The sequence below is a fragment of the Salvelinus namaycush genome, chromosome 16 (genome assembly GCF_016432855.1).
Source record: "Salvelinus namaycush isolate Seneca chromosome 16, SaNama_1.0, whole genome shotgun sequence".
Classification (NCBI taxonomy): Eukaryota; Metazoa; Chordata; class Actinopteri; order Salmoniformes; family Salmonidae; genus Salvelinus; species Salvelinus namaycush.
Window position 1 is genome coordinate 35500317 of NC_052322.1, and position 24025 is coordinate 35524341.

Consider the following 24025-nt stretch of genomic DNA (forward strand, 5'->3'; position numbering starts at 1 on the left):
TGTCATATTCAATGTTCAGGCCAGGGAGTTAGTCTCTTAATGTCAATGGTTCAGGGTTTTCCAACAATGAATAGGCTTAAAGACAACAGAGCTCAACCTTTCATTTTATTTATAGTAAAAATACTTTTAGATAAAAACATGTTCTGTACAGTATGTATGGATCTTTACAAGAGTGCCTCCTTGAAGAAATGAGAAGAGGCAGAAGGTAAAGAATGTAATCAAACTAGGTAAAGAAAGCATGATGTATTGGCAATAGGCAAGACGACGCCTACATTTGAATCGAGTGTCTTAATAAAGAAGATGCAACTGAATAATAGAGCTATCCACAATTAAATACTTATCAGGAATAGCTTCTAAATCCACCCAACATCAAAAGTTCAGAAAGATGATCCAAACAAGCCCACTTCAGTCAAAATACACTGTCTGCATAATTGACAGTAGGCAAACATTCTCCAATCCAGGTCAAGTTCTGTTGGTGTTGTTCCATGAGAGGACCAATCAAATCCAAAAGAGTAAAATGAAAGGTAAACAGGTTGTAGCTAACTAAAAACTGAACAAGCAATGTCTACTAATGAACGCAAAACTAATCCTAACATGTTTGCATGCAATCCAAATGTAAAGTATGTATTCCCTTAGACTAACCTGTGTGTGGGCAGCAAAAACCCAAGGTTAAGATCAAGCACCATTCAAAATGTCAACCAAAGCCAAATTCATACTTGGAAAAAGACAGACATCCTTGAAGGCCTCATTATGTAGACATACAACTACATCAATCGTGTGCTGACAATATTTGTAGTCCACATTTTACACTCACTAATGTGTGAAGTTTCTAAACAAAATACCAGTATTCAGCATTTTTCAAGAGCACCATGTTTGATCTGTTGCTATGACGACAGTGAAATCCAGTGGTGTTGGTCATTGATAGCACTATTGTGTGTGGCGTCTTGGTCGTTGGTCACGTTTGTATAGTAGAAGGTGGTGCAGTGGAGATGAACCTGAGGATATGGCTGCTTTAGCTCCACAGACTGTGTGTTAGTGGAAGCCTCATGCAGCACCTTAGTCTTCAGCAGGCCACATGGGAATTGATGCAGTATAGAACAGGATGTTTGAGTCAGCCAACACTGCCTTACCAATCCACAGTGTCAGAAGTAGCTTCATTCAGTTTCCCCATCTAAAAACAGCCCTTCAGTTTCCCAATCTAAAAAAAATTATACAAATAGCGGTGGCCATTCAGCATTCTAAAAAATAAAGGATAGTCCATATCAAAGGGTAAACTTTTGAAAGAGCTTTAATGAAATCAAAATGAAAAAATTATAACCTCAGTTGTTGTTGTGTCTGTACAAACATTGTTTTCCACTCATCAAGCCCACAGTGTAATATAAAACTATATCATATACAAATCTTCTATTTTTTCATGAATTCAATTTCTGTAGAAATGTTTTGAAAGGTGGATCTCTCTTCTGGCTCTTCACTGACTCCTTCAATCAGCTTCTCCCAGGACGACTTGCTCCTGGGCGGTGGGGGGCCTTGGACAGAATTCCAAACTGGCAATGCTCTGTTGGCGCTCTCAGTTCACTTCCCAAATCACACCCTTCTCTCTCCCCAACTCTCTCTTATCTAACTGTACCTTATAGTCTTGTCTCAGTTGTTTATGACGGTTCACCCACATGGAGCGCTCTCTCCAGGAGTCTGGACGCGTCGTCCTAGTTTCTCTGTCCCAGACACTGACGGCTCCTCACTCATTCAGGGACAGGATGATGTCATCCTCAAGGTCAGAGTTGTCAGAGCTGTCTGCTGGGTTGACACAAAAGACAGCAAAGATACATTTAGAGATCTGGGGGATAAATGGGACAGAATACTGTACAGGTCACTGCTGTGGTGGTAGAAAAATGACAGAATACAGAAACGACATGCCTTCCGCAACATAGCCCCAGACAGTGTGAGGGTCCATCTTTTTCCCTTTTCCTTTCATTCAGTCAATCCCTCTCAAGCGGAAGTGTCCTCACACAGCAGTAGAGTAACAGCTTTTCAAGAATAATAACATAAATGGCTACGTCATTACTAAAAAGTGTTAAGTAGCCTAGCCCTTATGACAACAGGTTTTAGTTTACTGTTTCCAACAACTTCAACCTTGCCTGTCCTGCATCCCATGCTGTACCTATCAGTGAATGTCTGAAGGACAAACTGACAACTGTTACTCACTGTTATCCAGGGCAAGGTCCCCATCTTCCTCATCGTCATCCGAGTCATCATCATCCTCCTCCTCCTCCTCCTCTCCATCCCCCTCCAGCAGGCGAGACACCTCATCGTCGGAGAGAGATAATTCATTGTTCCCGTCTTCGTCTTCCTCATCCTCCCCGTTATCGTTATCCAGCTCAGCGATCAGAGGGTCCGTGTCCATGTCATCATCAGAGTCATCATCATCATCATCATCGTCATCATCTTGATCGTCATCCTCCTGATAGGGACAAGTGTTCCAGAACAGCCGTGTAAGTAACATGCTTCGCAGATCTTACATTTCTATATTTAGGTTGTATTCCTTGCAACAAAAAAGACTGACACAACCAACCAATCTTCTAATGTTAGTGATTGGTGATTTGATTAATTATCTACCAACATAATAGAGCGGTGCTTTTTGAAGGAAGCGGGTTTGTTGTGTCTCTTTACCTGATCGTCTTCATCCTCCTCCTCTTCAGCCAGTCTCTGGCGTCCCACCTCGTACAGTCTGCACACCGTGTCTGTGTTGACTGAGTCCTGGTTCTGGATGGGAAACCGCAGCAGTCAGAAACATACAACTGTTGTATCAGAGGCGGTCTCCCAATACTATTCTACCAGTGTGTAACATTTGATTCAAGCCCGTTCAGATTTATTGTGTTATATTACAGATGACAAAAGACCTACCTCAATCACAGCCAGGTAGCAGTCCTTGGTGTCCGTGCAGAGGTCAAAGATATTCCTCTTCACGTCAATGGTGGCTGGGAGGGAAAAGACAGGGGGTATGTTTCACTGATGTCATGTAATACATAAACCTGTCACAATAGTTCAAACTTGACCATAGCTAAAGATGTTAATAGAAAAAGAAGTTGTTTGGATGGAGTCTATTCGCTTACGGAACAAAATGAATTATATTCACTTCCACAGCAAGATGCTACAGACACCAAATACGTCCAAGACTATTGCTTCCCAGTTGGTGGGTCAGGAATTGTTGCTAGTGACTCATGGCTGGGTTGTTTAGGGTCGTGCAGTATAAAACTGGATAGTCAATTCCTGATAAATGCAACGGCTTGAAACTCTGGTGATGGTGTGGGTCTTAGAGCTATCTCACCAATGGGTTTGTAGTCGGTGGCGTTGAACGTCCTGAAGGAGGAGCCAAAGGGAGTCTTCGTCTGCATCTCCATTATGTCATCATCATCATCTGCCTGGAGCATCGCTGCAAAAACAACCCAGCAGGGTTAGGTTCTCTACATGCCACAACTGGAACACATACACTGTTGTGCTTCATAAACAGAGAAAAAGCAATAGAGGTGTATGGATGGATACAATTATTTTTACAGGCAAAGGGTAACAGTTGCATCAGTACAAAGGAGCTGATCGTAGACTACAGGAAAAGGCGGGCCAAACAGGCCCCCTTTAACATCAACGGGGCTGTAGTGGAGTGGGTCGCGAGTTAAGTTCCTTGGTATCCACATCAACAACCAACTATCATGGTCCAAACACACAAAGACAGTCGTGAAGAGGGCACGACAAAACCTTTTCCCCCTCAGGAGACTGAAAAGATTTGACATGGGTCCCCAGATCCACAAAAAGTTCTACAGCTGTACCAGAGAGCATCCTGACCGGTTGCATCACCCTCTGGTATGGCAACTGCTCGGCATCTGACCGTAAGGCGCTACAGAGGGTAGTGCGTACGACCCAGTACATCACTGGGGCCAAGCTTTCTGCCACCCAGGACCTATATAACAGGCGGTGTCAGAGGAAAGCTCATAAAATTGTCAGCGACTCCAGTCACCCAAGTCAGAGTGTTTTCTCTGCTACCGCACGGCAAGCGGTACCGGAACGCCAAGTCTAGGACCAAAAGGCTCCTTAACAGCTTCTACCCACAAGCCATAAGACTGCTGAACAATTAATCAAATGGCCACCAGACCATTACATTAACCCCCCCCATTTGCTTGTACACTGCGGCTGCTCGCTGCTATTATGTATAGTCGCATCACCCCTACCTCCATGTACAAATTACCTCAACTAACCTGTAACCCCTAACACTGACTCGGTAACCCCTGTATATAGCCTTGTTATTCTTATGTTATTGTGCAACTTTGATTATCTATTTTATTTTATTTATTTTTATTTTTTTTACTTTAGTTTATTTGGTAAATATTTTTGTAACACTTCTTGAACTACACTGTTGTTTAAGGGCTTGTAAGTAAGCATATCACGGTAAGGTCTACACTTGTATTCGGTGCATGTGACAAATAAAGTTAAATTAGATTTTTTATTTAGAAGGGAAAATGGGTGGCCAGATTGATAGACATTGACCCATTATTCTGGCTACTAAATCAGTGTGGTGTGGATGTGCAGAGCCTTCATGGTATCCACAAGGCTTTGGATAACAGGATTGGGGTCAATTCCATTTCTATTGAGTCAAGTGAACTGGAATTCCAATGAAAGAAAATAAAAATCCTCCTTGAAAATGGATGGCAAGGTTAAATTCAGGTACCTGTAATGTGAGGATTCATCATGGCAAAATAACAGCTAGTTGCACACATACTGGCTGAACAGAGGTGTGGATGGATGAATAGATCGATAGTGAACTCAGCAAAAAAAGAAACGTCCTCTCACTGTCAACTGCGTTTCTTTTCAGCAAACTTAACGTGTAAATATTTGTATGAACATAACAAGATTCAACAACAGACATAAACTGAACAAGTTCCACAGACATGTGACTAACAGAAATGGAATCATGTGTAACAGTCAGTATCTGGTGTGGCCACCAGCTGCATTAAGTACTGCAGTGTATCCCCTCATGGACTGCACCAGATTTGCCAGTTCTTGCTGTGAGATGTTACACCACTCTTCCACCAAGGCACATGCAAGTTCCCGGACATTTCTGGGGGGGAAATGGCCCTAGCTCTCACCCGCCGATCCAACAGGTCTCAGACGTGCTCAATGGGATTGAGATCCGGGCTCTTCGCTGGCCATGGCAGAACACTGACATTCCTGTCTTGTAGGAAATCACGCACAGAAAGAGCAGTATGGCTGGTGGCATTGTCATGCTGGAGGTTCATGTCAGGATGAGCCTGCAAGAAGGGTACCACATGAGGGAGGAGGATGTCTTCCCTGTAACACACAGCATTGAGATTGCCTGCAATGACAACAAGCTCAGTCCAATGATGCTGTGACATACCGCCCCAGACCATGACAGACCCTCCACATCGATCCCGCTCCAGAGTACAGGCTTCGGTGTAACGCTCATTCCTTCGACGATAAACGCGAATCCGACCATCACCCCTGGTGAGACAAAACCGCGACTCGTCAGTGAAGAGCACTTTTGCCAGTCCTATTTGGTCTAGCGACGGTGGGTTTGTGCCCATAGGCGACGTTGTTGTCTGGTGATGTCTGGTGAGGACCTGCCTTACAACAGGCCTACAAGCCCTCAGTCCAGCCTCTCTCAGCCTTTTGCATTCCTGATGTAACTCGGACAGTTGTTGTTGCCATCCTGTACCTGTCCCGCAGGTGTGATGTTCGGATGTACCGATCCTGTGCAGGTGTTGTTACACGTGGTCTGCCACTGCGAGGACGATCAGCTGTCCGTCCTGTCTCCCTGTAGCGCTGTCTTAAGTGTCTCTCAGTACGGACATTGCAATTTATTGCCCTGGTCACATCTGCAGTCCTCATGCCTCCTTGCAGCATGCCTAAGGCATGTTCACGCAGATGAGCAGGGACCCTGGGCATCTTTCTTTTGGTGTTTTTCCAGAGTCAATAGAAAGTCTTCTTTAGTGCCCTAAGTTTTCGTAATTGTGACCTTAATTGCATACCATCTGTAAGCTGTTAGTGCATGTTCATTAATTGTTTATGTTTAGTTGAAAAAGCATGGGAAACGGTGTTTAAACCCTTTACAATGAAGATCTTTGAAGTTATTTGGATTTTTCGAATTATCTTTGAAAGACATGGCCCTGAAAAATTTCATGATAAGAGTGGTACTGCTGCTAGAGTGCCACTGCTGTGGGTGAATCTATCATGGCCTCACAGTGTCTCTGTCTACTGAGCTGTTACAATGGTGTGGATGTGGGTGGATCCATCATGGCCTCCCAGTGGCTGTAGCTGTGAACCAGCTGGTTAGACTCCTCTGCTAGCTCAGGGCACAGCCTCCTGGCCATATGGTTCAACAGGGCCGTGTGGCATCAAACACACACATCTACATGCACCTTTCACACGTCGTGAAAACACAACCCCACAAGCATTCACCTTTCTACACACATCTAAAAGTCTTAGCTCTTCACCACAAAGTGAAATTTGACCAGCCTACCACAGTACACTACTTAATTTCCTATAGTCCTTACCTCCGTAGATGACCGTGCCGTTGTTGTTGAAGACGATCCTACACTGGTCCAGAGCTGGCACTGTGTGGAGGAGGTGAAAAGTCCGCAGGTCCCACTGACACAACCATTAAGGAATCACACGGTCACATTATCAATATAGCATATTGACTACTCTACCTAATTCCTCTGGGGTTGGGATGTACTCAACAGATGGCATGGGACAGTCTCATCTTGACATTAGGCCACTTATCAGACAAACTGATGCAGGCTCAGTACCGCCAATTAACTCTACAAATATGACTATAACTATTGTACAGTCTGTGAGTCGGATACAATTTCAGTGTTGACGATGACCTCCAGGCCATTGGGGTGGAACACTCCACTGATGTTCATGTTGAACTTGTCAAACTTGTGGATGGCACGAGCCGAGCGCACGTCCCACAGTACGCCGTCGTTCAGCACCAGGTCATCAGTGGGGTTAAAGGTCGCACAGTTCCTCTTGTAGTTATTGGCCAGGTCCGGGTAGTTGAGGGTCAGGGTCTTCTGCCCTGTCTGGATGTCATAGATCTGGAGACCCAAAGATCAGGTCATCAGGACAACAAAAAAAACAAAGCTTGTGTACCTGGTCGTTCAGTTGAACCTTTAGATGTTTGTGAAGAAGACTTACGTGAGCTATGTGTTCCTTTGTGCCAATAACTCGGTCTTGTGAGAGTTTGCTGAACTCCACATAATGATCATCTAAGAAGGAATGCCTGGAAAGAAGAATAAATAGATAAATAGAAAATATTCCTTACAACCTCTGACTTCAGCTCATACAGAATAAGCCATTTAGGTTAAGTAATGATGCACCAATGTTGCTTTGGTTAAACTGAGGGCAGAAGGAAGCCCCACTACACTGTGTATTGTATGAAGTGAACATTCCAGCCCTAAGACATAGTGATAAAAAATAGAAAGTAACATATTGCAATACTATTTTGGACGATATTATATTGATACTTTGACTCAAAGTATTATTTTTTTATTTGTAACTTGTTAGCTAGCGCTAGAGGGCTGTACCTGCGCTAACCCTCCAGTATTTTTCATCCTATAGCTTGTTGGCCATCTTCTTAAATAGTGAGACATGTTTTCAGTTATTTTATTTCCATGATTGATCAAAACTAATTTCCTCATGTTCTCTCGTCTCTCTGCAGCAGACATATAGTGAGCAGTGTTCGGAACATCAAATCGCAATAAATATTACAGTATTGAATGGTGAGAGTCGCAATTCATATCGTATAAGCACCTAAGTATCGTGAGAGTATTGTATTGCGAGGTCCCTGGCAATTCCCAGCCCTACTAAGGCAGTTCAGTTAGTGTGTATAATTAACGAATGTGTCAGCCTCTTTCAGCAGTTCCATGCTCTGCTGGCACTGAGCAGCTGGACCATTGGGCAGGGAGCACCATAGACACAAAACCAGTAGAATTAACCATAGAAATGGAATGGGTAAAGCAGTCATCCCCATTTGAAGAAATAACCAACTGTATTGATCTGACAAGGTCAGTCTCCTGTGTCACACTTACTTCATGATGAACACCGACTTCATGCCCCACAGTGCAGACAGAGGATAACTCCATGATGCCGACGTCAACAACAGAGAGCCATCCTGATGACAAAAAAAGACAATAAAAGTTTCACAAAAAAACTCATGTTTTAGATATCCACAAGACATGTAGATTTGTAAATGTCCCCACTAACCCGTGATGGCTCTAGGTGTGTGATGGCAGAGCTGTGGCAGCTGTAGCTCGCCTCCTCCTGGCCTGTGAACACATTGTAGAGTTTGAGCTGGCCCGTACACGTCCCCAGCATCAGGAACCGCTCACGGGCAGAGAAGGCACAACACATGAACCCACTCTCATCCTCATCTGCCTCCCTGAACACAGACATGGGACGAAACCTGGGGGAAAGGGGAACATGTTATCCAGAGAAACCTGGGGGAAAGGGGAACATGTTACCCAGAGAAACCTGGGGGAAAGGGGAACATGTTACCCAGAGAAACCTGGGGGAAAGGGGAACATGTTACCCAGAGAAACTTGGGGGAAAGGGGAACATGTTACCCAGAGAAACTTGGGGGGAAAGGGGAACATGTTACCCAGAGAAGTCAATCTAAAAACCCATTTAAAAGACAATGACGAGCACTTTGAGTCCCCAGTGTATTAGGAAACAACCATACCTGCTAAAGATGAGGTGTCTGTCGAAGCAGCCCCCGTCCACCCCTCCATACTTGGGGTAGACGACCCTGCGTGTGTTTCGGGAGGTGAAGTTGGTTGGGGCCTGGCGCCTCTGCTTGGGTTCTGGGCACTGGTGGGGGGTGAAGAGGGAGAAAGGGGGGCAGGTGGTGACAGGGTTCTTGCAGCGCGCGTGCTGCTCCCTCAGGTACTCTGTGATGATGCTGTCCAGGGCAGGGGGAGAGGGCAGGTGTCTGTCCAGCTGTTTCTTCATGGCTGGACTCTGGCTGAAGGCACCGTAATCTGACTTCTGCCTCAGCACCCGCGGCTTCTTACAACTGGCAGGCACGGGGCACGGCGATGGGCGCTCTCGCGTGAACACGATCCGACCAATTAGGGGAGAGCCGTTGCTTTGGTGAGGGGTCAACAGGGGAGGGGCGGCCGGAGGGAGTGCGAGGAGTTGCGATGTCGAGGGACGGGGCTGAACTGACAACGGCATGGACGGATGAGAGCCGTGGCTCGCCAACCGCGCTGCAACCCCATTGGCCAGCCGAGGGGTCCTGGGGAGGGCAGGGGCAGGAGAGGCAGGAGGAGGGGGAACAACGACAGGAAGTAAAGCTGAGGAAGATGGGTGGGGGAGGATGGCCATGGGGAGGTCGGCCTCCTTGGTGAGTGTGGTGGCCGTGTCATGCAGGCCTTTGGCCACCAGGTGGTTCCGGATCAACAGCAGTAGCTCCTTCTCAGGGAAGGAGATCCTGGACTGGGCCACCACATTAGCCCTCTGCAGCCAGGCCAGGGAGACATCCGTCCCTATCATGAGGGGTTTACCAGACACTCGCTTGATGAGCTCTGCCGCAAACTTACAGAACTTGACGTGTTCGCTGCGTTTGTCTTGGAGCACAGGCTCCTTCATGAGCTGCTGGATGTGTCCGCTGCTGAAGAGAGGCAGCTTGCTGATAATCTGTCTGACTGAGCTGGAGCGGGACAGACCCACCAGAGCCTTACAGGCCAGGGCCCGGATTTGATCTGCATCTGTGATGGGCATCTTCACCGTCAGCAGGGACAGGAGCACCTACAGGGAGATGGCAGAAGAACTAGCTATGGTTACGAGTGCATAATACCAGTATTGAGAAATCATAAATGTAACCCAAACCATTAATAAATAGAGAGAAATCAGAGACCAGTAGCGCCCAACAACATACCAGCGTAATATCTATCAATAGACAGTTCTGAAGTTAATCTTCTCTCACCTTGATGCCGTTGTTGGACTGCACCACGTTCCACATCTTGCTGAGCACGCTCTCACTGCTCTTGGTGGTCTGGGGCAGGCGTCTACGAGGAGTGCCCGAGATGAACTTGCCGATGCTGGACATGCGTTTGTCCGGAGCGCACACACAGTTGATGACCACCTGCAGAGCAGACTTCTGGATCTCGGCGTCGTTCACAAACACCTCTCCCTCCGCCACCAACAGGACTACACTCATACCTGAGGAACAACTGAACATTAAGATTAAACCCCAAAGCAAACAGTCCTGGTCTGCTGGATAGATAAGGAGGTGTCAATAGAACGCCATGGCAGGACAGGTAACGTACCCACGGTGGAGACTGCGTTACCCCCCTCCCCATCTGGCACAGCCACAGACTCAGCCATCAGCAGCTGGGTCTTAGGGATCACCGTCAGGATGCTCAGTATGTCCAGGGCATAACGCACTGTGTCACTCCTAGGGGACAACACGGAGGGAAACGGAGGGAATTAGTCACACCGTATTACTCAGGTATTCACTTAAATTGTGAAAAGATATAAACAAATGTTCTCCTTAATGAATAGAGATGTATTTTAATATAAAGCAGAGTATTTTAATTATGGATAACCATAAGGCACTGGTTAGTTTTGCAGCAGCTACTCTTCCTGGGGTCCAGCTAAATTGAAGTTGCACTATCCAGAAATCACTCTGGCATTTCCTGGTTGCTAAAACTATAACAGTTCGCCTAATTTCAGTTTATGTGACAAAATAAGCTAGTATAGTGTAGAGAATCATTGTACCATCTAAACCACTGTGAAATACATTTTCCATAACCATAAATATTGTTTCAGCTGTTTGAAACTGGTATAAAAAACGAAAGTAAAAAAACACGCAAAAATGGGAAGCATGGAAATAGAGCACATGAACAGATCTACCGCTTCTTAAGACTTGCTTTCAAGTAGAATGAGATCTAGACATTCGGTCAGGTCGCCCAAAAAGTTACATATTGCCACTTTAAGGCAAATTAAATACAATAATAGCAAATTATATTCTCACTAAAACATTTGTAGCATCCGAACAGTTTGGCCTACAAAACTATTATGTTCATGGAAAGATGAGACTCTCACGAACACAATGGTGTTCTCCGTTTTGCTCTACAAACCCCAACAAGCGTCTTGGCAGTCGTCTGAAGTCGGTACAGCCGATCTGCCAACTTCCCACAAGGACTCTCCCTCAACTGTACTTGCAATAGATAAGGAAGGTTGCATTTCTTATCTGTCCTTACCTGCCATAGTAGGTCCTCCAGTCACAAGCAATGGAGATGAGCTGTAGTAGCAGCTGAACACAGGACAGCTTGTGGAAGACCTCAGCTGGCTCCCAGTACAATCTGACTGGTCCGTACTCGATCAGGAACTCCATCATCTCCACCACCTGCTCATGGGTGTAGCTGCACGCCTGGGGAACAGAAAGACAATGAGGCACCTCTGAAGGAAAAACATCACCACGGTTCATCTGTGATGATGGTTCCAGGGGGTTGGGGTCAATTCCATTCCAATTCAGAAAGGGAACTTTAGAAATCCCTATAGAAAGAAATTGGCAATTTGGAGCGAACACAATCACTTCAATCTCCCAACTCAGATGGGACGGCCTGTTCCGCCTACCTTGTAGTAGGGCTGAGGGTGAATGGGAGCGCCCCCCTCAGTCCGCTGCAGGGACTGCTTGACCTGCTCCACCTTGATGGCCAGATGGGCCTCGAAGAACCTGCGCAGGGCCATGCAGGTGTGCTTGGCTGTCTGTCTGCTGGAGAAGATCTGATCATCACTCAGCAGGGCCGCCTGGTCTTCAGGGTTTAAGATCTCCAACGTACTTATCTGGAGACAGTAGAATTATACACAATAAGCAGCAGTGTAATACACACTGCAACAGTGAGCATGTTCAGAGAACTGATCTAGAGACAGAAATACCAAAACAGTATTTTTTACAAATATTAGAAAACCCTGTCCTAGTGACAGCTAGAGGAAACAGAAGCAAGAATAAACCAGACAGGCCCTCCTACCAGGTTGACAAGGCGTCGGAGGCCGTCCTGCCTGTCGAAGAGCTCCAGCACGGCTCGGTAGGAGAAGGAGATGGAGAAGAACATGGTGGCGTGGCAGCAACCCGAGGCGTGGGAACACTCCAACAGCCACAGAGTGTAGCTCACCACGTCAGACAGGATGGAGTGAGGCAGCATACACACCTAAGGGGAACAGAAACACATGAAGTGAACACACAATTTGTATTGACTTAATTTACTTCAATGTAAATCTGTGTTACACCCACAGACCACAGGAACAGTTCATCTTTATGGTGTGTGTTTGTGTCCCCTACCCTCTCCATGGCATCCTGGTTGTAGGCCAGGTAATAGAGGCACAGAGACACCCCTGTGGCAGCCATGGAAGGCTTGGGGATCTCCAGAAGCTTCTGAACTCCTCCATGGGCCACAAACTGGGCTGCAAACTTCTTATGCAGGAGCAGGGAGGCCAGGTACTACAGGTAGAGAACGGGAATCCTAGGATAAAGCTGGGATGCTCTTCTTTAAACAATTGAGACGCATTCTAAGTCAGTTACAGCTAGGGCTGTGGCAGTCACGAACTTTCATCAGCCAGTGACTATCAAGCAAATAACTGTTGGGTCTCACAGGGATTGACCGTTAATTAACAAACATTCAGCATCTCCTGGCTTTCACACATCTACAGTTGAAGTCGGAAGTTTACATACACCTTAGCCAAATACATTTAAAAACTCAGTTTCACAATTCCTGACATTAAATCCTAGTAAAAATTCCCTGTCTTAGGTCAGTTAGGATCACCACTTTATTGTAAGAATGTGAAATGTCAGAGTAGTAGAGAGAAGGATTTATTTCAGCTTTTATTTCTTTCATCACATTCCCAGTGGGTCAGAGGTTTACATACACTCAATTAGTATTTGGCATTGTCTTTAAATTGTTTAACTTGGGTCAAACATTTTGGGTAGCCTTCCACAAGCTTCCCACAATAAGTTGGGTGAATTTTGGCCCATTCCTCCTGACAGAGCTGGTGTAACAGTCAGGTTTGTAGGCCTCCTTGCTCGCACACGCTTTTTCAGTTCTGCCCACAAATTGTCTATACGATTGAGGTCAGGGCTTTGTGATGACCACTCCAATACATTGACTTTGCTGTCCTTAAGCCATTTTGCCACAATTTGGGAAGTATGCTTGGGGTCATTGTCCATTTGGAAGACACATTTGTGACCAAGCTTTCACTTCCTGACTGATGTCTTGAGATGTTGCTTCAATATATCCACATAATTGCCCTACCTCATGATGCCATCTATTTTGTGAAGTGCCCCAACCCTCCTGCAGCAAAGCACCCCCACAACATGATGCCGCCACCCCGTGCTTCACGGTTGGAATGGTGTTCTTCGGCTTGCAAGCCTCCCCCTTTTTCCTCCAAGCATTACGATGTTTCATCAGACCAGAGGACATATCTCTCAAAAGTACAATCTTTGTCCCCATGTGCAGTTGCAAACCGTTGTCTGGCTTTATGGCGGTTTTGGAGCAGTTCTTCCTTGCTGAGCAGCCTTTCAGGTTATGTTGATATAGGACTCGTTTTACTGTGGATATAGATACTTTTGTACCTGCTTCCTCCAGCATCTTCACAAGGTCCTTTGCTGTTGTTCTGGGATTGATTTGCACTTTTTGCACCAAAGTACGTTCATCTCTAGGAGACAGAACGCGTCTCCTTTCTGAGCGGTATGACGGCTGCGTGGTCCCATGGTGTTTATACTTGCGTACTATGTTTGTACAGATGAACGTGGTACCTTCAGGCATATGGAAATTGCTCCCAAGGATGAACCAGACTTGTGGAGGTCTACCATTTTTCTTCTGAGGTCTTGGCTGATTTCTTTTGATTATCCCATGATGTCAAGCAAAGAGGCACTGAGTTTGAAGGTAGGCCTTGAAATACATCCACAGGTACACCTTCAATTGACTCAAATGATGTCAATTAGCCTAATCAGAAGCTTCTGAAGCCATGACATCATTTTCTGGAATTTACCAAGCTCTTTAAAGGCACAGTCAACTTAGTGTATGTAAACCTTCTGACCCACTGGAATTGTGATACAGTGAATTATAAGTGAAATAATCTCTGCAAAAAATTGTTGGCAACATTTCTTGTGTCATGCACAAAGTAGATGTCCTAACCGACTTGCCAAAACTATAGTTTATGAACAAGAAATTTGTGGAGTGGTTGAAAAACGAGTTTTAATGACTCCAACCTAAGTGTATGTAAACTTCCGACTTCAACTGCACAGCTACATTATAGAAAGTCTAATAAATCCATGTAATACAGCCTACACCTTCAAAAATAAATTCATTATTTATTTTAGACAGGTCTAAAGAAGCATGACATGAAGAAAATGTAATCTATTTCAGAAGAACAGAATAGCATACTTTGAGTTGTCCTTATGTTAGATCCTGATCTGGCTACTAGTTAATTTAGCAGACAAGATTTGCTTAGAATTCCATGGCATTATTTTATAGCATAAAGAATACAATTGAACAAAGCTGAATAAAACAGAAATATTTCAGCAAACAATTTGAAGGAGTGCGCACATTCTGTGGTTAACAAAGAAATAGGTACTCCTATCTGCTTAATTTAGAGTTATTAATGTAGTTAGTTGTTCTACAAACGTTGGGCTATATGTTTTGATTTTTAATTGATTTTAAGGCTGCATGATGCAACATGATGATTTGAAAAAAGTTGCTTGAAAAGGCATTTGCTCTGTTTTGTTTTTTTTGCGCAGGCTGTACAATATTCATTAGTCTCATTTACAATTTGACAAGAACTTGATAATGCCTCGAATTTCACGGTGGCATTCCCTTTCTGGCTGTAATTCACCCTAACTCTATCACGTGATCAAGGTCTTTCTCAGACTACAAGCGAAGACCGACACATCCGGAACACAACTGCGAATGTCCTTCTCCAATTCCGAGGTGCATATTGAAGATTTAAAGTTACGGTCCACATGTACTTTTCGTCAGCCAACAAGATCAGTAGGCCTAACAAACAGCAAAAGCAATCTATCCCACATAGCACAAAAGTCGACTTGTTCTATTCTGTGCGATAAATAAATATTCCAAATAGTCTGGGACAGTTGTGGGACGCAATAGATCCCAAATTAAAACAACCACTAGCATCAAAAAAACATTTACACAATGTGGCTGACAACAGATTAGAACGTTTAGCGTAAAATGTTAAACTATTAGGCTATTTCTTCGCAGCAATGCGCACATGGCAGTAGGCCATAAACTGGAATCTTCCATTAGCTGGAAAGACCATCATCAAAAGTGACCGCAAATGCGATTATCCATGTAATGCTTTATTATAGAAGTGAATTTATGGTGAATATTATCTTCCCAAAACTTGAAATAAAAATCTAATTTTAATTTGTCACATGCACCGAATACAACAGTTATTGGTGTTGATAATAGTGTTGACTTTACAGTGAAATGCTTACAAGCCCCAACAACGGAGTTAAGAAAAAAAATTAAGTAAAAAAGATTAAATAAAAAGTAACAATTAAACCGCAGCAGTAAAAAAAAAAAAACTATACAGAGGCTATATACAGGGGGTACCGGCACCGGTTAGAGGTAATATGTACATGTAGGTAGAGTTAAAGTGACTAAGCATAGATAATAAACAGAGTAGCAGCAGCGTAAAAGAGGGGCCTGGGAAGCCCTTTGAATAGCTGTCCAGGAGTCTTATGCCTTCTGGGTAGAAGCTGTTGAGACGCCTTTTGGACCTTGACTTAGCACTCCAGTACCGCTTGCCGTGCGGTAGCAGAGAGAACAGTCTATGGCTAGGGTGGCTGGACTCTGACAATTTTTAGGGCCTACCTCTGACACCGCCTGGTATAGAGGTCCTGGATGGCAGGAAACTTGTAGTGCCTTGCGGTCGGAGGCCAGGCAGTTGCCATACCCGGCAGTGTTCAACACATGCAACCAGTCAAGATGCTCTAGATGGTACAGCTGTAGAACCTTTTGAGGATCTGAGAACCCATGCCAAATCTTTTCAGTCTCCTGAGGGGGAATAGGTTTTGTCGTGCCCTCTTCATGACTGTCTTGGTGTGTTTGGACCATGATAGTTTGTTGGTGATGTGGACACCAAGGAACTTGAAGCTCTCAACCTGCTCCACTACAGCCCTGTCGATGAGAATGGGGGCGTGCTCGGTCCTCCTTGTCCTGTAGTCCACAATCATCTTTGTCTTGATCACGTTGAGGGAGAGATTGTTGTCCTGGCACCACACGGCCAGGTCTCTGAACTCCCGCCTATAGGCTGTCTCATCGTTGTCAGTGACCAGGCCTACCACTGTTGTGTCGTCAGCAAACTTGATGGTGTTGGAGTTGTTCCTGGCCATGCAGTAATGAGTGAACAGGGAGAACAGGAGGGGACTGAGTACGCACCACTGAGGGGCCCCTGTGTTGATGATCAGCGTGGCGGATGTGTTGTTACCTACCCTTACCACCTGGTGGCGGCCCGTCAGGAAGTCCAGGATCCAATTGCAGAGGGAGGTGTTTAGGTGCTTCGTGATGAGCTTTGAGGGCACTATGGTGTTGAACACTGAGCTGTAAGTCAATGAATAGCATTCTCACATAGGCATTCCTTTTGTCTAGGTGGGAAAGGACAATGTTGAGTGCATTAGGAGATTGCATCATCTGTGGATCTGTTTGGGCAGTTTGCAAATAGGAGTGGGTCTAGGGTTTCTGGGATAATGGTGTTGATGTGAGCCATGACCAGCCTTTCAAAGCACTTCATGACAGTAGTCATTTAGGCATGTTCCCTTAGTGTTCTTAGGCACAGGGACTATGGTGGTCTGCTTGAAACATGTTGATATTACAGAATCAGTCAGGGACAGGTTGAAAATGTCAGTGTAGACACTTGGCCAGCGCATGCTCTGAGTACACGCCCTGGTAATCCGTCTTACTCACATCGGCTACGGAGAGCATGATCACAGTCGTCCGGAACAGCTGATGCTCTCATGCATGTTTCAGTGTTACTGAAACTCACAGGTTGCTTATGTATGCCAGTTAAGCTCTAAACCCCTTGTAAAGCAGATGAAGTTATTTGGCCACTTTAGTTGTGATACAAACCTTATTATAACATATAGGCCTTTGGGCTAGGTTACATGAGGTGTGCGACTATGATTCGAAAAAGTCGCAAAAAAAGGCTGTTTCTTATGCTGGGCATCATTCACAAGTGATAATATATAATTCACAACCCATCAGACTATTCATGATTTCATCATGTCTTTACATTACAAAAAAATATACAATATCAGTCAAAAGTTTGTACACACCTATTCATTCATGGGTTTTTCTTTATTTTTACATTGTAGAATAATAGAAGACATCAAAACTATGAAACATGGAATCATGTAGCAGCCCCAAAAGATTTAACAAATCAAAATATGTTTTATATATTTGAGATTCTTCAAAGTAGTCACCCTTTGCCTTGATGACAGCTTTGCACACTCTTGGTATTCTCTCAACCAGCTTCACCTGTAATGCTTTTCCAACAGTGTTGAAGAAGTTCCCACATATGCTGAGCACTTTTCTGCTTTTCCTTCAATCTGCGGTCCAACTCATCCCAAACCATCTCAATTTGGTTGAGGTGATTGTGGAGGCCACAAAGGCACGGCGGTTGGAACCAAAAATCTCAAATTTGTACTCATCAGACCAAAGGACAGATTTCCACTGGTCTAAAGTCCATTGTTCGTGTTTCTTGGCCTAAGCAAGTCTCTTCTTATTGGTGCCCATTAGTAGTAGTTTCTTTGCAGCAATTCGACCATGAAGGCCTGATTTCACGCAGTCTCCTCTGAAAAGTTGATGTTGAGATGTGTCTGTTACTTGAATTCTGTGAAGCATTTATTTGGGCTGCAATCTGAGGTGCAGTTAACTCTAATGAACTTATCCTCTGCAGCAGAGGTAACTCTGGGTCTTCCTTTCCTGTGGCGGTCCTCATGAAAGCCAGTTTCATCATAGCGCTTGAAAGTTTTTGTGACTGCACTTGAAGAAACTTTCAAAGTTCTTCAAAATGTTCCAGATTGACTGGCCTTCATGTCTTAAAGAAATGATGGACAGTCATTTCGCTTATTTGAGGAGTTCTTGCCATATTAAGAACTTGTTCCTTTACCAAATAGGGCCATCTTCTGTATACCACCCCTACCATGTCACAACACAACTGAAATTCCACAAATTAACAAGGCACACCTGCTAACGTCTTACGGCGACAACATCCGCTGAAAAGGCAGAGCGTGAAATTCAAAAATATATTTTTGTGCAATACACCAAATTAAAGCTTTACTTCTTGTTAATCTACCCATCGTGTCAGATTTCAAAAAGGCTTTACAGCGAAAGCACACCCATATAATTATGTTAGGTCAGAGCCTAGTCACAAAAATACAGCCATTTTCCAGCCAAAGAGAGTAGTCACAAAAAGCAGAAAGAGATAAAATTAATCACTAACCTTTGATGATCTTCATCAGATGGCACTAATAGGACTTCATGTTATACAATACATGTATGTTTTGTTCGATTAAGTTCATATTTATATCCAAAAATCTCAGTTTACATTGGCACGTTATGTTCAGTAATGTTGTGCCTCGAAAACATCCGGCGAATTTGCAGAGAGCCACATCAATTTACAGAAATACTCATCATAAACTTTGATAAAAGATACAAGTGTTATGCACAGAATTAAAGATATACTTCTCCTTAATGCAACCGCTGTGTCAGATTTCAAAAAAGTTTTATGAAAAAAGCACACCATGCAATAATCTGAGTACGGCGCTCAGACACAAAAACAAGCCATACAGATATCCGCCATGTTGTGGAGTCAACAGAAATCAGAAATAGCATTATAAATATTCACTTACCTTTGATCTTCATCAGAATGCACTCCCAGGAATCCCAGTTCCACAATACATTTTTGTTTTGTTCGATAAAGTCCATAATTTGTCAAAATACCTCATTTTTGTTAGCGCGTTTAGTTCACAAATCCAAACTCACGAGGCGCGGGCAAGTCCAGGCGAAAGTTCAGACGAAAAGTCCAAAAAGTTATATTACAGTTCGTAAAAACATGTCAAACGATGTATAGAATCAATCTTTAGGATGTTTTTAACATAAATCTTCAATAATGTTGCAACCGGACAATTCCTTTGTCTTTAGAAATGCAACGGAACGCAGGTCGCTCTCACGGACACACGCGTGACCAGCTCATGGCATTCTGCCAGACACCTGGTTGAAACAGCTCTCATTCTCTCCCCCTTCACAGTAGAAGCCTCAAACAAGGTTCTAAAGACTGTTGACATCTAGTGGAATCCTTAGGAAGTGCAATATGACCCCATTTACACTGTATATTAGAAAGGCAATGAGTTGAAAAACTACAAACCTCAGATTTCCCACTTCCTGGTTGGATTTTTCTCAGGTTTTCACCTGCCATATGAGTTCTGTTATACTCACAGACATCATTCAAACAGTTTTAGAAACTTCAGAGTGTTTTCTATCCAAATCTACTAATAATATGCATATATTAGCTTCTGGGCCTGAGTAGCAGGAAGTTTACTCTGGGCACGCTTTTCATCCGAACGTGAAAATGCTGCCCCATATCCCAAACAGGTTAATTGAAATGCATTCCAGGTGACTACATCATGAAGCTGGTTGAGAGAATGCCAAGAGACTGCAAAGCTGTCAAGGCAAAGGGTGGCTACTTTGAAGAATCTCAAATATATTTTGATTTGTTTAACACTTTTGGTTACTACATGATTCCAGGTGTTATTTCATAGTTTTGATGTCTTCACTATTATTCTATAATGTAAAAATAGTAAAGATAAAGAAAAACCCTGGAATGAGTAGGTGTGCCCAAACTTTTGACTGGTACTGTATGCGTGAAATTTATATTGATTTAGAATGGACCATTATCACGCAACTGTCTTGAAAAATGGCCAGAGGAAAACATACATGTAATCTATGCACTTAAATAGAGAATGGAGGATGCTTTTCCAGTGATTAATTTTCATGCCAGCCAGTTAAAGCTATACTCCTGTTGTATGGTTGAGCAATGTGCTTAATATTAGGAAAGTTGAGAAATAAATATAGTAGGCCTAGCCTATAGAAAGCTGATGTGATCCTCTTTTTAAGAGGCCATCACTCTGTTTTCTCATGCAATTGCATAGCCTATAGAAATGTTGTGCAACATTAGCTCATGGGCTCTCATGAAGTGTTTGATTCGATTTTCAATAACATTTGCATTAATGTCAGAGTGATTAGAGGGACAATATAGTGCTGAGTACCAGGCAGTTAGCACGTTTGGTAGGCTACTAATGACCAGCAGCATCTGAGCTTGGAAAAGCCTAATTAGCGTGACTAAACGGTCACGTGGAAATTGGCTGCCTTCGTGACTCGTGACCGCCGGTAATACGGTCACCGCAACAGCCCTAGTTGTAGCAAGGTTACCTTGAGAGCCTCAAAGGTGAGCTGTACATCGTTGGTCTGCTTCAGGTCCATGTAATGGATGAGCAGCTCACAGGCTCCCATCTGCATGAAGACAGCCAACAGCTGAAAGACAGAAAATAATACAGAGAAATTAATCAGTTATGCAGAGTACTACTCGTCTGTCTAGCAGTCTACAGTTATTTATGGCATAATGTCTTCAACGAGTACAGTACTAGCTCTTATAATAGAGTTTGACAAGACTGACATCTGCTGGTAGGTTTATGTAGCAGACACTAACCTCCTGGTACTCCCCCAGAGGGGTGAGGTACTGTAGGATGAGCCTCTGCTCCATCTCCGGGGTCAGAGGGTAAAGGTGATAGTTGTTCCCAATCACCCAGGGGCTCATCTCAGACCAGCTGCTGTTGGACAGCTCGCTGAAGTTCCTCTCCGGCTCCGGCAGGGAGAAGTTCAGCTTCTGTTTTACCTTCCGTCCATTCTCCCTCTCCGCCCTCCTCTTGAGGTGACTGCTGCCCTCCGCCCTGCTGTCTAGGAAGTCTCGGTGGGACAGAGACTGCGGGGCAGACACGGGTTTCATCTGGCCTTTGATGGACGAGCTGGTGCAGCTGCTGGTCTTGTGGGAAGAGTTGTCAGACTCATTGCTGGGGAAGGGGTTCTCATCTATGTCCTCCTCTGGTCCCTTCTCTGTTCTGTTATTCCCTGGGGGGAAGGGGTTCTCCTCTCTGTCCTCCTCTGGTCCCTTTTCCACCCTCTCCGTGCCGTTATTCCCAGAGGAGAACGGGGTGTCCTCGAAACCTCCGTCGACAGTCTCCTCATCCAGAGGAAGGAGAGGTTCCCCCAGGGCCTTCCTGGGACTGGGCCGTTTAAACTCCTTCCTGTTCTCAGTGTCCTTGGCCTGCAGCTCACGTAGCCGCTGCAGCATTAGAGGCACCTGAGAGAGCGAGAGAGAGATGCATAGCGTCCTTCACAGATACTGATGGACACCATGGCGCCCACATGTGGCAACACATGGTAAAATTAAATTGAACCCACATTGCAGTATTTATACAAGATCTTACATTCATGTTGTTAAACCTTCTCAGGGGCTTAATAAAAACACCTCATAATAGGGTTTGGGCACTGACCAGGACTGAGTTCTCCTCCCTGTAGTTGGCAGCGATGTCCTGGTTCTCCATGGCTCCAGCCAGCAGGCCCGTAGCATAGATCATCAGGGGTTGCTCAGCCTCCTGGGCCCATTTAAACAGCCTCTCCACTATGCCCTCCTGTCACAAACACAACATCATGATTATTGAACAAGTTGCATATTCTAGCTAACTAAATCTATAAAGATGTTTAAGTGCATCTCCACAGAAGCAGGTTGTAGCATACCTTCTCCTGAAAGACCACAGCGGTCTCCAACCCAGGCATGATGTTCTGCAGCAAACGACAGGCTGCTGTGTTAAGGGTGAGCTCTCTGCTGGTCATCACATAGCTATTCACCAGCTGGAAAAAGTCAGGAGTTGAAATAGCATGCACTCACCAGATCATCAATTTACAAATAATACTAAGTAAGTATAATTGTTTTCCATTCTTACCGCATTCATGAAATCATCATCTTTGAACAGGATCTTAAGCAGGTGACCCAAGACGCATTCTGGATCAGCTCTCCCTAAGTGGCAAAAGGTGGGGAGAATTAAAAATCTACAAAATGTCAACAACTATCACTTTTGCTAACTATAGTTAATTATATAGCTATGACTACACACAACATAAATAAAACATCTTACCAGGGTGCCTGTCATCAAAAGGATCAGGATCAGCTTTGTGATATTCCTCAGTCTCCCTCTCCACCAGCTCTGAGATCCTGAGAGGAAAATAAAACCCATGATATATTCAAAATAGACAACATATTCCTAAATGTCCAGAGACTTTAAAACAAACTTCCATCCATCCCTGCAAGTAATGTGATCTGAATAAAGTAAGTGCATTTTTGTTGTTGTTGAAACTTCCCATAATATCCACTGGTGTTACAAAACATTATCCTCCTCTATTACACAGACACTCACTTGGTGAGGATGTTAACCAGGTCTGGTGTGCTAGCCTGCTGCTCCCCCTCCCACTTCTCCAACCAATGCTCCAGCAGAGCGGTCAGCTCTGCCTTGGAATCCACGCTGGCAGATGCCGACGCCATGGTGTGGCCTAATACACATGATGAAAGAATGTGCAAAACACTGGATTGGTGCAAGCAAGATGGAAGCATTGAATGTTGACAGAAAAGTGGTAGGAAAACAATCTAGCCCATATCAACATTTACAATGACAGGCAACTGACGGTTAGTGATAGTCACTAACACTAGCTTACTTATTTGGCCTGCTCCTGAAATAAAATATATTTCATGCATGATCTATCTATGCTCACAAACACAAACCACGACTTCCTCTCCAGTTGCAACCAGTGACTCAAAGGGGACTTTTCTTTGGGCTTCAGTTCAGAACAGATCCAGTTAGACAGCTGCATAGGTCCCTAGAGACTCCAACGGTCAACAGGTGATTTGGTCATGATGCTAGAAACCATCCAATAGCTTTAGCTATCTAACGTTACTGTGTAGTAGCTACTAGTTAGCCTATTAATAACGTCAGCTTGCTACCGTCTCTGGAATATATAGCTAAACGTTAGCTAGCTACTGTACACCAGGATGACAAAACACAGTCATCGGTACCTCGATAGCTAACTTATTTCTTAGATAAACTCTGCAGGTGTGAAATACTCTGCAGGTGTGAAATACCCCGTTTAGCTAAATGTACCAGCTAGATAGCTAACTACGGATATTCGCTATATAGAGTTACAACGTTGGAAAATCTGTTGAAGCTAAGTTACACTTAGTTCAGTGTTCAGAAACAGCTGTTTGCATTGATTGTGCACACGAGCTAGCTACAAGACCGCCCAGAGTAGACAGTTATTAATGTGCGAGACAGCATTGTTGGCTAACTAACGCTAGCTAGCTAGCGAACACATTATTAGCATGTTATGCGAATGCGTACCTTGATATGCTCAATTTTCCCTCGCTTTCCTTATTCCTTCCACAAAAAAAATACTTTTTAAAATCCCGACATACACTTGCTAGCTAAACCTGTATTGTTAAAAACAATACAAACTGCAGCTTCGCACAGCCACCTTATCACTTGTTTTAGCACAGCCTTGTTCGGGGTTTATTATGGCGAACACGTTCTACACGGTTGTCACGAGTTACTACAGCCACAAAGTCAAAATTGGATGAATAGTAAAAATGCATACTTTCTTTTGTTGCTTTTTGGTCTTAATTTAATTTAAGGGTTATACATAAGGTTTGTAGTGTGGTTAAGGTTAGGTTTAAAGTAAGATTTTAAGAGAAATTGTTTAAAAAAGGGGGGGGAAAGAGGCGGGGTTTATGCCTTTGTGGCTGTGCTAACCAGTGACGACCGTTTACACGTCAAAGTTTAGCGCCGACTGTCGATTTTTTATGACGCAAACAGGGCCGAGATAAACCAAGA

The 24025-nt window shown here is 44.2% G+C and overlaps 1 protein-coding gene across 3 annotated transcripts; it reads right to left on the reverse strand.

Annotated features, from left to right (window-relative positions):
• Positions 1 to 1270: 1270 nt before the first annotated feature.
• On the reverse strand, positions 1271 to 23840 carry LOC120061352 (DDB1- and CUL4-associated factor 1-like). 3 transcript variants are annotated; one of them, XM_039011107.1, is made up of 25 exons: positions 23537 to 23840; positions 22562 to 22694; positions 22283 to 22359; positions 22091 to 22164; positions 21885 to 21998; positions 21641 to 21778; positions 20797 to 21447; positions 20520 to 20621; positions 12356 to 12514; positions 12045 to 12224; positions 11650 to 11859; positions 11274 to 11443; positions 10338 to 10465; positions 9995 to 10230; positions 8750 to 9816; positions 8275 to 8473; positions 8100 to 8182; positions 7207 to 7291; positions 6873 to 7106; positions 6561 to 6654; positions 3326 to 3430; positions 2902 to 2975; positions 2668 to 2760; positions 2203 to 2458; positions 1271 to 1794 (listed from the first exon to the last, which is right to left on the reverse strand). In XM_039011107.1, the coding sequence occupies exons 2-25, from the start codon at positions 22684 to 22686 to the stop codon at positions 1736 to 1738; spliced, it is 4713 nt and encodes a 1570-aa protein (XP_038867035.1). In that variant the 5' UTR covers positions 22687 to 22694; positions 23537 to 23840; the 3' UTR covers positions 1271 to 1735. The 3 variants fall into 3 exon arrangements, with proteins under 3 accessions (XP_038867035.1, XP_038867036.1, XP_038867037.1); XM_039011108.1 differs by having other exon boundaries at positions 1271 to 1791; positions 23537 to 23839; XM_039011109.1 differs by lacking the exon at positions 12356 to 12514.
• Between the last annotated feature and the right edge of the window lie 185 nt (positions 23841 to 24025).

Bases quoted from the DNA above. Each gene is read 5' to 3' on its own strand.
- LOC120061352 (XM_039011107.1), bottom strand. From the start codon at position 22,686: ATGGCGTCGGCATCTGCCAGCGTGGATTCCAAGGCAGAGCTGACCGCT. The intron at 22,165-22,282 runs GTAAGATGTTTT...TTTGCCACTTAG, and splicing joins TTTTGATGACAGGCACCCTG to GGAGAGCTGATCCAGAATGC. The intron at 21,448-21,640 runs GTCAGTGCCCAA...TCGCTCTCTCAG, and splicing joins GGGAGGAGAACTCAGTCCTG to GTGCCTCTAATGCTGCAGCG.